The 13,898-nt window shown below is 43.0% G+C and overlaps 1 protein-coding gene across 1 annotated transcript in view; it reads left to right on the top strand.

The window, feature by feature from the left end:
• Positions 1–1,841: 1,841 nt before the first annotated feature.
• The window catches only part of OSCP1 (organic solute carrier partner 1), a 30,582-nt gene continuing 18,525 nt past the window's right edge, over positions 1,842–13,898 (top strand). Inside the window, exons 1-2 of the mRNA XM_012642217.1 lie at positions 1,842–2,068; positions 13,207–13,361. Coding sequence (XP_012497671.1) covers positions 1,957–2,068; positions 13,207–13,361 — 267 coding nt within the window. The 5' untranslated portion in view covers positions 1,842–1,956. The remainder of the gene's footprint in view (positions 2,069–13,206; positions 13,362–13,898) is intronic.

Below are 13,898 nucleotides of genomic sequence, written 5' to 3'. Positions count from 1 at the left end.
TCTTCACATGGCCTTGCCTTGGTACATGTACTGAGAGGGAGATCTCTCTCTCTCTCTCTTCTCCTAAAGCCATTAATCCCATCATGAGGGCCCCACCCCCATGGCCTAATATACTCCTTATTATTTCTGAAAAGCCCCATCTCCAGATACCATAACATAGCAGTTAGGGCTTCAACATAAAAGTTTGGGGGGACACAAACGTTTAGTCCATAACACTGGAGAAAAGACTTTAGACTTCATTCTGAGAAGGGGATCCAATGAGGAAAGCCAAAAAGGGAGAAAGATGTGTTAAAGTGCTGTGCAAAGAGGAAATAGATCTGGGATTCGAGTAGGGAGGTCTGGGGGTTGTTAGGGTGATTAAAGCCATGGGTGTGAGTGAAATTGCCCAGGGAGGGACTGTGGAAGAAAAAAGGGCCAGGTCAGAATGCGAAGGATGACCCCTAAGAAGCAGCTGAGGTGGAAGGGAAGGTGCAGTGAGGATAGAACAGAGAGCCTGAGATTCTGCAGAAACAAGTGAGACAGGGACTCAGAAGTGAGAATTAATTTCAGATGTTTCCTCCATGGGCAGGACTTCTGAATGGGCAGGACTACTTAGAAGTGTTTTGCTAGAGGGCCAGGTGCCAACATTTAGGGGGCTAGCAGAAGGGAAGGAAAGAAAAAGGAACACACATTAATGGATCAGGCCCCACAGGGAAGGTGTTGTTTTAAGTGCTGCCTTAGGCATATTATCTTACCTAATATTCAAAGCCACCTTTATTCCTCACATTGGCTAATTATTCTCATTTTACCATGAGAGGTCAAACAGCTGGTTAGAGACAAGTCTAGAATTCAAACCCATATGTCTTGACTCCAAAGTCCATGTTCTGTCCACTATGCTACACTGCCTAGGGACAAAAAAAAATGGTTGGAGAACCCAAGGGAAGAGTCTAAGCAAACTCAAGATGCTTTCAGGAGCCAGGCAGGTAACAAATGCTTGAAAGCCTGGCATAAGGTAATGATGCTAAGCTGTATCCTAGTTATATTCCCTTTTAAAATGGTGCACAGACCAGGCAAAATTACCAAAGAAAGCCTTGGGCTGCCAGCATTCAACTATTGTATAGTCCTGGTGCTGAGATGTCAGTTAAGAGAACCAAAAAGTATTCATGGCGAAGCAGTTTCAGTGGGGTGGAAGGAGCTCAGTCCCAGTTATAGTGAGGTGGGGAGTGAGGCTGTTAAATTCAGGTTGTGAGTGTGCTACTCTTTCAAAAAAAACTTGGCTAGAGAGGAAGGAAAACAGACAAGGCAGGGTGTGGGATGGAGGAAAGGACTTAAGCTTGACTTGTGTCAAGGACTTTCTTGTGATGTGGGCAAGTTGCCCACAGAGCGGGTGTTTCCCATGATCTCACTGATTCCCCTCAGCAGTCCTATGAGTGGGGTGTTACATCTATTTTACATAAGAGAAAGCCAAGGCTCAAAAACCCTGCCCGAAGTCACATAGCTAGGAAATACCGAGCCGTGATTGTAGCCCAGGTCCGTCTGACCGAGTCTGTTCTAAAGGCGTTTTGCTTGGGCTCTCCTCTGCCATGGGCACCCGGGGCCCCAGGCCCCCTTCCTCCATGCCCAAGTCCCGAGCTGCGGGTTGGCTGTGCCAAGGCCGGGCGCCAAAGCTGGTCCCCAGACCTCCCGGCCCTAGCCCTTCGGAGGGAGGTTTTAAAAATTCAAAACCAGCGCTCCCTAGCAGAGCCCAGCGTCGCGCCCGCGCCCGGCTCAGACTAATCCACGCGAGGCGGTCCTCCAGTCAGCCCAATCAGCACCCTCTCTCAAGGCACCTCCCACCAAACCGCCTTCTGATTGGCTTCCTTTTCCCGTCGCGGCGTTGCCCTAGCAACCAGACTGCTGAGACGCGGCGGCGGGGCCCCCAGGCCGCTGGCTGCCTAACCCTGAAGCTCTTCACCAGCCCTGCTTGCTTCCAGCACCATGTCAATGCGAACGCTACCGCTGCTCTTCTTGAACTTGGGCGGGGAGATGCTTTACATCCTGGACCAGCGGCTGCGGGCGCAGAACATCCCGGTAGACAAGGCCCGAAAAGGTGAGAAGCGCCCGGCCCCAACAACCAGACCCGCACCCCGCAGCCCGGCCCCTTCGCCACCGCCCTAACACCCACAGTCAGACCCGCACCCCTGCACACTTCACTTACATCCAGGGATCTTTCTCCCAAGCTACAGCCCCTACTCAGTTGGAGCCCCTCAGGAGTCATATTCTCCAACAGATCTTTTCACTGCAGAGGAACTTAATACCTCCATTGGATATAATTAGGGTGCCTGATCCCTGCTAGCTTGCCCGTCTCTTCAAATGGGAGAGGTTATTTCCCAGTCTCTCTTGACAACCAGTCCCTTCCAAATGTAGGAGTCCCAGATGCCTACCACCCGGTAACGTACCCTTTGCTAGTCCAAGCATCCTCTTTATCCCCAAGGAACAGGTTCTGAGTCTCCATTCCTCTATGTAGCATCCTCTCACATAAGCTGAGACTGTGGTCTAGCTCATCTCAGAAACTATATCTAGAAATGTGGGGTTCTAAAATAATATAAATAAATTTAAAACATAAGAAAGTCTTTCCCTTCACAAGTGTTAGAAGGGAATGCAATTGTGAAAATAATTACATGAGAGCTTCTAAAATGCAAAGTCTGGCTCCCATATACACCACATCTAATCCCCAAAGAATGACCACTCGGAATGTTCTGTCACTCTTTTCCTGCCTGTTCAGCAAGTAACTGCTTTCACCAAATTTCTAGGATTCAGTATAAAGGAAATATTGTATTTCAAGGTAGAGGAGAAAAAGTTGATATAAAGACAATTGACATGGCCACTGATTAAAAACATTCTCTCCAACAGTCTCGGTATGCTCAATTGATGTTAAACTACATATTCAGATGTTAAGAATACACATCCAGACATTAACTGTTGTGTCTGTGTGATTAAGTCCAAGTCTGCGCATAGAGAGATTATCCCTGTAGCATACCCCCTTCATTCATTCTGCACACTGCTGCTTTCTAAAATGCAGCTCTGTCCATACTTTCCCCCACTTAAACCCTTTTTCAGCTTTCTGCTGCTGTCTGGATCAAGTCCAAGCCCTTGTGCAGGACATTTCAGGGCCCTTCCTGATCTGATCTCTCTTCACCTCCACAGTCCCATCTCCCACCACTGCCTGCCTTCTATTTTGTATCCCAATAATACCAAACTGCTTGTAGATCTCCACTGAAACCATGTTCGTTCATGTTTCCATGCTAGTAATTCCCATCCCTCCATTCTTCCTCTTCCACCCTACACTATTCATCTTCAAAATCAATAATCTCCTTCAGGAGGCCTCCCCCCATGGGGAAAGGGCCTACCCATACTCTCACAGCACCCTGTGCTCCCATGCATTCCATTTGTGTCTCTCTCTGCCTTATCACTGGCCATTATACTGAAATGATCTGTATATGTGTCTGTCTCCCCCACCTGATTGTCTTATTCATCTTTGTACTCCAGCACCTAGCATAATTCCTAGACCAGGATAAATCAGTGTTCAGAAAATGTTTGTTGAACTGATGATCAAAATCGGCAGTTTTATATGGCATTGTCATTTCTTCGAGAGAGAATTCTGCTTTCCTTGGTGCCTATGTGATCTGATTTCATTCAAGCTAATGGCACTAGTGAGGTGACAGGCCAGGGTTCTCAGACTGGTAGTCTGCATCTTGGAAGATGGTGTAAATTAGCAATTAAGAGCATACTCTCTGGAGTCATACAGACCTGGGTCCCAATTCCAGCTTTGCCATTTAACTACTTGCATGATGTTGGGGTGTAACCTCTGTAAGCCTGTTTCTTTCTCCATAAAATGAGAATAATAATACATATCTTAAAATTGTAAGAAATGAATGAGATAATGTATTTAACATGTTTTGCACAATAAGTAATAGGTATTATCTTTCAAGAGGAGATCTGGGCAAGACCCTGTGAATACTAGGGGATGGTGTTGTCTTTAAGAGCTATGGTCCTTCTGGTTTTGCTCGATTTAGCTTTTGGGAGTTTTAACCATCTTTAATAATTCACATTCATTACACTCATTGATTCCATAGTTTTTGGGTGAATGTCAAACACCGTGTGAGATACTGGATGGAACTTGATCCAGCCCTTCCGTGCATTCAGCACGGCTATTGATCCACTCCAGTAACTGATTCTAAAACTGAGGGATATATCTTCCTGATGACGACAACAATAAAACAATAAAAAATTAAACACCATGTACTAAAGACTTCTCTTAAACACCTTAACCCTCACAACCATCCTATCCCATAGGTGATATTACTGTTCCCATTTTATAGGTGGGAAAACTAAAGCTAATTTGCCCAGAATTACATAGATGGTAAGAGGAGGAGTAAAGGATTTGAACCGAGGGCATCAGGCTCCAGAGCTCATACTCTTAACCGATTTCTGCCCTCAACCACTGCATTTTGCTGCTACCTGAGGGAATTATATCAGGATCTTTGTCGGGGTTGGTAGGTCAGGAAAAGAGGGAGGAGTTTGAAAAAAATATCCAGCGTACCCACTGATTTTATAAAAGAAATGACAGAAAGTAGTTGGCTGATGGGGACTTGTAGAAGATAAAATGAGAGAGCAGGGTAGGAAGCTTAGGATTCAAAAAGCTGAAAAACACTCATCTATTCCATTCTGCTGTTTAGAGTTGGTGTAGCTGCAGGAATGGGAGACACTGTAACAGATGCCTGTACACATAGGCCTGTAACGCCAGACATGGTAAACTAGTCCTTGCTGAAGCTTTGAATGGAAATCATATTTCTTCTAGATGTTTTCATTATCTTACACAACTAATTGGTCTCCTGGAGGCCATCCCTGTTCCCACAAGGCCAGTGCAGATGTTGCAGTTTCCCCCGACAGTGCAGCCTCTAGTTTGGCATTCAACAGAAAGGAAGTGCTCTCTCTATGGGGCAACTTTTAAGTGTTGCATCGTGAATGTTGTCCCATGTTTTAAGCAATAGTGAGAATAATAACAGCTACCTTTGCCTCACTCCCATCCTCTTAAAAATTTTCATAAATAAGAGCCTATTACATTTTGCTTGCATTCCTTATTTTACAGGAATGGGGCCATGAAGTGATTTTTCCAAGACATGCAGATCACAGTGTAGTACTGAGCAACCAAATGGCAGTGAGGTTCTGTTTTTATTTCTAGAGAAATAGAATTTAACAACCAGCGCTGGATAGCCTTGGGCCTACCTCCTATTCAAAATATAACTAGAGTGGAATTGTCACAAATAAGTCATCTGCAGAAGTAATAGAAAAACAGGGTGTTTTCCTTCCCTGGATCCTCAGGAAGAAAGGAGTGGAGAGCACACAGCACTACAGAGACCCCTGCTGGTGCTGAGCCTGGGTGCCTTCCGGAGTACCTCAGTACTCCTGGGTATGCATTTGCCAGCTTCATTTTATCAACAACAGGTAGTCACTGTTCCTCAGAGGAGATGAACCCCTCGCAGTGCCACTGTTCCCAAACATACCCTCTAGAGGATCTTCTCTGAATTCCTATAAGCGTATCACACTAGATCACCAGTTAAATAAATACTGCAGGAAGATAGAAGATGCAGACATTATACCAAAGAAAACAGCATCTGCTTTAAGTAGGCTAGACTCCTGGTGCTATTCTCCCAATATTTTCTCTCCAAAAGCCCATGGTTCTTGGGAAAGAAAGATGGTGAATTTTCCCAGAGGAGTCTGACCTTGCAGTGGGAATCCTTTGCTGTCAGTTCAGGCATGGCACAAGGCATGCTTTCAAACTAGTCTCTTGGGAGCTGTTGGTATTGTAGATTAAAGCCATGTGCCAGTTGTTTATTGAAAGCATGTATATACTTTGATTATAACTTCGGAAATCACCCCTCAAACAATCTAGTGGCAATTGTTTCCAAAGGACACCATTAATTACAAAATGTTTTTTAAAATGTGGATGTGTCCAGAACTCTTTATCTGGGCATGATTTTTCTAGATTGAAATCTCCCCAAAAAATTAAGGAAAAAAAAAAGTCATCTTCCATCCTTTATTGGTGGTATCCAATGTCCTTCAGCAGAAAAAGCAGAACTAGAAGAGAAGCCAAGTAGTGTTTGACATGTATTACCCATTTATCCCTACAACAACCCTATGAGGTAGGTGCTATTACGAGCCCCATTTCATAGATGAAAAAACAAATTAACCGAATTGCTTGAAATTTAAATGGCTAGTAAGTGGTAGAGCCAGGGCTCAACCCATAAAGGATCTTGATACAGATTTCTCTAGCCAACTGCATTTTTCCTTATTTAGTCTCCTTTTGGGATCTGCCTGACTACCTTTGTCCTTAGGAGCTTTCTTTACAGTGGTCCCATCACTACTTCCTTCTTTTTACATGGAATTCACACATCTATACAGAAAAGTAATACAGACATAAATATTGACATATTTTCATTTTAATTCACAGTTCAAGTTTTCTAATTTGAGCAGTTTCATCTGTACTTTAGAAAGGGAAATCTTACAGTAACAGGAAATCAGATTGTATACAAAGAAACTCCTTTCTCTACCTGTTCTTGGAATTATTCTTTCTTGTGGAGGCTAGTGTCTTTTTTTTTTTTTTTTTGAGACAGGATCTCACTATGTTGCCCAGGCTGGTCTTGAACTGTGGGTTCAAGGGATCCTCCTGCTTCCCACCTCAGCCAAGTAGCTGGGACTCTGTGCCCAGCTTGAGGCTAGTGTCTTTTTTTTTTTTGAGAAAGAGTCTCACTCTGTGTAGAGTGTAGAGTGCCATGGTGTCAACCTAGCTCACAGCAACCTCAAACTCCTGGGCTCAAGTGATCCTCTTGCTTCAGCCTCCCGAGTAGCTGGGACTACAGGCATGTGCCACCATGCCCGGCTAATTTTTTCTGTATATTTTTAGTTGTCCAGCTAATTTCCTTCCATTTTTAGTAGAGACGGGGGTCTCACTCTTGCTCAGGCTGGTCTCGAACTCCTGAGCTCAAATGATCCACCAGCCTCGGCCTCCCAGAGTGCTAGGATTACAGGCATGAGCCACCGCGCCTGGCCAGAAGCTAGTGTCTTCAAAAGCCTGCTTTCGAATGATGTGCATTCTTACAGCATTAGAGAGAATAGCTTCTTTAGCCTTGCTTTAGCCTTTCAAGATGAACCCCAAAGTAGCTAGTCCTCCTGAGTTTCCTGTCTCCCTAAGCCACTCTCCCATAGCTTTCTTGGGCTTTTTTCCCCCCACCCTCCTTTCTTGGGATTTTTTTGGAACTTGTTATTTATCCATCATCCTTTTAAAAGTTTCAAATGGAAGGTAGAGTATTCACATTAGACATTAAATGCAAACATGAAAAGTAGAGTTGCATAGACCTGATCATTGGAATTGGTATTTTTTTTTAAAGACTCCTTGAAAATAATGTTCTTGCTTCATGAACTGGTGTTTTCTCTTTATATGCTTCATGTAGATGAATGGACAGAGGTGGACAGAAAACGAGGTATGCTATATCTGGGCTGCATGTATTCAGTCTGTATCCACAGGTTCATTCAGGCCTTTATTAATGGGGCTTAAAGTGGGACCACTCTATTTCAAAGTAAGAAAATAGGCACGAGTTTCTCTTCAGCTGAGATATTGGTTATACATTTGAATTTTTACTTAAAAGGAATAAACACAGATGAAAACTAAGCAAATTTTGACAAAAGGGCTACACTGTACCTGAGGGATGTCTCCTTTTTTTAGTTCCAAGCTTTGCAGGGACATCTGGGGCAGTAGCTACACTGTTGGAGTACGTATCCTATTTGGTTGTCCTTAAAACAACTTTGTTAAGGTATCGTGTAACCAAAGGATTGTGTTTCAACATGAGTGACCCTCCCTGAGCCATTCTCCTTAGCATACAGCGGTATCTGTTGAGCAACCAAGAAAAATGGAAGCATGTGACTGCATGGCTGCCAGGATTGTGGGCAGAAGGCATGATATCATGCATGTAGTGTGGCCTCATCATCCAAAATCTTCAGTTTCCCCTTCACTAGGCACAAACCTGAAAAGGTTGTCAACTCCTCAGAATAATGCCTTAGGCTTTCTCAGCCTTCAAATATCACAGGTAACTTCCATCATTTGACATTTGGGTGCATTTTATGCCTATCATCGGCTGTCCTCAATATTTTATTTTGGGGGGTACATAATAGTTGTATATATTTTTAAGGTACATGTGATGTTTTGATACAGGCATACAATGTGAATTAATCAAATCAGGGTAACTGGGATATCCATCACCTCAAGCATTTATCACTTCTTTGTGTTAAGAACATTCCAATTCCACTCTTTTAGTTATTTTAAAGTATGCCATAACTTATTGTTCACTATAGTCACTTTGTTGTGCTATCAGATATTCCTCATTCTATCTAACTATAGTTTTGCATCCATTAACCATCCCCACTTTATCCCCCTTCTCTGCTACCCTTCCCAGCCTCTAGTGACTGTCATTCTACTCTGTGTCTCCATGAGATCAATTGTTTTAATATTTATCTCCCACATATGAGTGAGAACATGTCAGATTTGTCTTTCTGTGCTTGGCTGCCCTCAATATTTTAAATGTTCTCACCACACCAAGTATGCTGGGCAGGTGACATATGTAATATTATAAAAGCACAAACATTAGAATCAAACAGATCCCATTCTAATTTCAATTCTGCCACCAGTTGTGTGACCTTGGAGTTTAAATGAGATAATTCATATGAAGTTCTAAACCCAGTGCCTGAAATATAGTAAGGATTCAAAACATGGTAACCACTCAGGAGGGTATCCTCACTTCTCTCTAAAATTCTTGGCTCTGAATTGCATGTTCCCATAAACAAGTGAATTTAGAGCAGAGGTAATTGGTAAAAACTCAATTGCTTTCATCAAGACAATTATTTCATCAAACCAGGCTCAAAGAAAAACCCAACTGAAGTGCTTGATACACTTTTATTATATTTCATAACCATCTTTTGACACTTCTCTTGAGCAATTTTTGGCCCACCCTTTGATGTATGGCAGAATTTCAGACATGAAGTGTGGCTTTTGAGGGCTTTTCATATAAGTTATTGAATCACTGGAATTTATTTTAACTTAAGTGTTCAGAAATGATAAGCAGAAAGCCAGGTGTGATGGTGCATGCCTGTAGTCCTAGCTACTCAGGAGGCTGAGAGAGGGAGGGTGGCTTGAGCCCAGGAGTTCAAGGCCACAGCGCACTATGATTGCACCTGTGAAGAGCCACTGCACTCCAGCCTGGGCAATACAGCAAGACCCTGTCTCTGAAAATAATAATAATAATTAAAATAATAATAATCATGAGCAGAAACTAACTTCATAACCTGAACCCAAGACTAGAAGTCTGACATATTGAAAACTCAGTTACCAACCTTCTGATACACCTGCGTGCAAAAAATCCCTTCCCTCCCCTCCCTTAGCCTCTTCCTGATGAAATCTGGCTCCTAGTACATTCCTGCCTCATGAAAAATATGCTAAATTCATATGTGAGTGCTGAAAACTAGACAGTCTAAGAGTTTCGATTAAAACTATTTCTCAGGCCGGGCACGGTGGCTCACGCCTGTAATCCTAGCACTCTGGGAGGCCGAGGCGGGCGGATTGTTTGAGCTCAGGAGTTCAAAACCAGCCTGAGCAAGAGCGAGACCCCGTCTCTACTAAAAATAGAAAGAAATTAATTGGACAACTAAAAATATATAGAAAAAATTAGCCGGGCATGGTGGCGCATGCCTGTAGTCCCAGCTACCTGGGAGGTTGAGACAGAAGGATCGCTTGAGCCCAGGAGTTTGAGGTTGCTGTGAGCTAGGCTGACGCCACGGCACTCTAGCCCAGGCAAAAGAATGAGACTCTGTCTCAAAAAAATAATAATAATAATAATAATAATTGCACACAAATAAATGGCAGAGGATAGGCAAATCTGTTTAGAAGAATTCCAAATGACTTATGTAGATACTTTGCTCTCAAGAAGGGACAGCTTCACTCCCCACTCCTTAAGTATGGGCTGACTTCCTTTCAAAGAATACAGTATGGAAAGGAGGGGAAAATAGTTAGCTTTACAGTGGAGAAACTTGACAAACTACCTCAACGAGGTGGTCAAGGTCAACATCAACAGCGATAAGTCATGTTGCTAGTACGTATCCTGATATGAAGTGATCAAAATGGCTCTTCACCTCTATATTCTTCCTCCCCAAAACCCATATCCCAGTCTAACCATAGGAAAACGTCAGGCCAGGCTTAGTGGCTCACACCTGTAATCCCAGCACTTTGGGAAGCCAAGGCAGGAGGATCACTTGAGGCTAGGAGTTTGAGACCAGCCTGGGCAACATAGTGAGACGCCATCTCTACAAAAAATTTTTTTAAAAAATCAGCTGGGCATGGTGGCATGCACCTGCAGTCCCAGCTACTGGGGAGGCTGAAGCAGGAGGATTACTTGGCCCCAGGAGTTTGAGGTTGCAGTGAGCTTGGCTGACACCACTATACTCTAGCCTGGGTGACAGAGCAAGGCCGTATCTCAAAAAAAAAAAAGAAAAGAAAAACATCAGACAAATACCATTCGGAGGTCATGCTACAAAATACTTGACCAGTACTCAAACCTGTCAAGGTCTGCAAAATCAAGGTAAGTCAGAGAAACTGTCACAGTCAAGAAGAGCCCAAAGACATATGACAACTAAATGTAATATGGTATCCTAGGTATCCTGGATGGAATCTGGAACAGAAATAGGACATTAGGGCAAAATAAATATGGACTTAATTTAAAAAATAATAATAATTCTGGCCGGGCGCGGTGGCTCATGCCTGTAATCCTAGCACTCTGGGAGGCCGAGGCGGGCGGATTGTTTGAGCTCAGGAGTTCGAAACCAGCCTGAGCAAGAGCGAGACCCCGTCTCTACTAAAAATAGAAAGAAATTAATCGGACAACTAAAAATATATAGAAAAAATTAGCCGGGCATGGTGGCACATGTCTGTAGTCCCAGCTACTCGGGAGGCTGAGGCAGAAGGATCGCTTGAGCCCAGGAGTTTGAGGTTGCTGTGAGTTAGGCTGACACCACGGCACTCACTCTAGCCAGGGCAACAGAGTCAGACTCTGTCTCAAAAAAAAAAAAAAAAAAAAAGAAGTGGAAGCCTTAGGTGCCAGGGCCCAACCATTAAACTATCATTTCCTCTTTGGGGGCATTTGTACTCACTGCTCTGCCCACAAGGACAGATTCTGCTGTCCTCTCTTCCCAGAGGTGAACTTTCTGCACATTCTTGTGCCGGGAGCCTTGATTGTATAGAGCTTCTTCACTTTCCAGGGGGAAAGGCTTCATTTTGCTTTTTACTTTGCCAGAGTAGCTAACAATCACCTTAGTTAGGGTTTTCTTTCTTTTAGAACTGATTTATTTGGGTCTCAGCTGGAGAGGATTCTGAAAATCCTAATAAGGGATCAAAGACCCCAGAAAAATGACTCAGCACCTAGGTGAATGGTAGCTCTTTGTAAGCATTAACCTAATCAGAGTGGAGATGATGCTTTAACTTGAATTATTCCTCCTTGGCACTGCACCCTGGCCTACATAAATCTGTGGAAAATTCTCCCTATTCTCTCTTTTGATGATTTACAAGTATCTTTTCAGTTGTACATGTTTCCCTGCCAATTCTGCTTTTGTATAGGCTGTGGTAAGAAAAAAGTTAGAAAACCCACTTTATTGCAAGTCCTTTCTTGTTTTAATTGAAGGAAAAAAGCCAGGCATGATACAAACCCAGAAGAGTTCTTATGTCTCCAAGCTGTCCACAGTGGGGAAATGTTAGTGCACATTAAGGACAAGCTTGATGGGTTGAAACTGTCCAATGTGAGGGATACCCTGTGTTGGTAAGGGATTTGGTTCTTCACAGACCAATAGGATGGAGTGTAGAGTAAAATCCAAAGGTCAAGTGTGAGTTCAGCCCTTCCTTAAGGAGTCACGGTTGGTTCATTTGTGTCAGTGTGGAGGAAAACATGTTTCCCCTCTCCCATCTCTCTGTAGCCTTCCATTTAAAATGTAAGTATAACCAGCCCTCAGCTCCTCCTTGCCCCATAGAATGCATTGAGATGCTTTTAAATGCTGGCTCCAGCCCTCAGGGCACTGCTATCAATTACCTACAGGTAGAGAGTGTCTGAAATAATAACTCACTGCTCTACCTTGCCTGTCTAAAGATACATGGCCACAGCCAATCACCTGGCATGTCCTTAGTGTTCAACAAAAGAAGGGGGAATTTATATATTTCAGTAATAAGCACTCATGTTTAATGATTGATTTTGTATAATCATTTTAAGTAACCCAGTTTTCTTTCAAATTTTAATTTCTATGAACATATACTCTCATTATCCACATACTCTCACATTTAGGCCAGAATAACTGGCTTAAGTAAGAATAATCTCTGTTCAACCATACCTGTTCCTGTTTCTCATACCAGAGAGTTTTCCTAGCCCTTAACTAGTGATATTTTATTGACTAGTTTGAAATATCTAAATGAGTGAAGACCTCAAATTATAGACACTTCGTTTGCACAGTTCTTTTAGTCTCACCACATGGAAACTTTACATTTGAACGACAGTATGAGATATATCACTACAGTATGATATCAATATTATTGATCAAATATAGAAATTAAGGCACTCTAACATGGTGCTATTCAAAGTACAAGTCTTATAGAAACATTAGAAGTGTTTTAATCTCTAACCAGTGGGTAGATATGGATGTTTTCATAAAATGTTTTTCAAAGAAGAGTCAATTACCATTATTGCCCATTTTTATAAAGTTTAAGTAAAAATGTTCAGATTTGCCTTTAAAAACGCGTTGCTATTTCTCATTTTAAGGAAGAGATCTAAGATGCTGATAGGAATCTTTTTTAAAGAAAGAAAAAACATTTCCCTATCAAGTGAGATAATGTATGTAAAAGTGGTATAATCTTGAAGCACAATACATTTGTACGTTGTCATCATTTATGTTTGCCCTGAAATGGTGTCATAAAACAGGCTCAGAGCCCTGCTTTCTATGGGGACATCTGTGTGGTTCCCCCAGGGAGCTGATCTCAACAGGTACACAGGATCCCAACTCTGTACTGAGCATGCCCAACTCCTCCATCAGTACACAAAAAGTGTTTCTGAATAAAGCTTCCTCCAGTACCTTGCTCACCTGTATTCTCTCTTGTCTCTACAGTTTTGAACGACATCATCTCTACCATGTTCAATAGAAAGTTTATGGAGGAATTATTCAAACCCCAAGAGCTCTACTCCAAGAAGGCCCTGAGGACTGTCTATGACCGCCTGGCTCATGCCTCCATTATGAGACTGAACCAGGCCAGCATGGATAAGGTGAGCAGACAGCTGCCTCTGTCATCTTGGATGCATTTCTGTACCCTTTGTGGATGATCATAGACTAGGATCAAATGACATGAGCTATACAATGATGCCTTGAGAGAAATAGGCATGTGTAAATACCAGTAGCTGTTGAGTTTTAGGGAAAGACCTCGGAAGTCATCCACACCAACCCCTCGGTTGTTTGTGTCATTCCACCTGCCCAAAGAGAGTGCCAATTTTCATGCCTATGTTTATGAACCCCAGAAACACATGCCTTAAGTAAATATAAGCACTCAACCCTAAAAACTAATTCTGCCTCGGCCGGGCGCGGTGGCTCACACCTGTAATCTTAGCTCTCTGGGAGGCCGAGGCGGGTGGATCACTCAAGGTCAGGAGTTCGAGACCAGCCTGAGCAAGAGTGAGACCCTGTCTCTACTAAAAATAGAAAGAAATTATCTGGACAACTAAAAATATATATATAAAAAAAAAATTAGCCGGGCATGGTGGCGCATGCCTGTAGTCCCAGCTACTCGGGAGGCTGAGGCAGGAGGA

The sequence above is a fragment of the Propithecus coquereli genome, unplaced genomic scaffold (assembly GCF_000956105.1).
Source record: "Propithecus coquereli isolate 6110/MARCELLA unplaced genomic scaffold, Pcoq_1.0 Scaffold178, whole genome shotgun sequence".
NCBI classification, from domain to species: Eukaryota; Metazoa; Chordata; class Mammalia; order Primates; family Indriidae; genus Propithecus; species Propithecus coquereli.
This window is presented reverse-complemented; position numbering and strand designations above follow the sequence as displayed.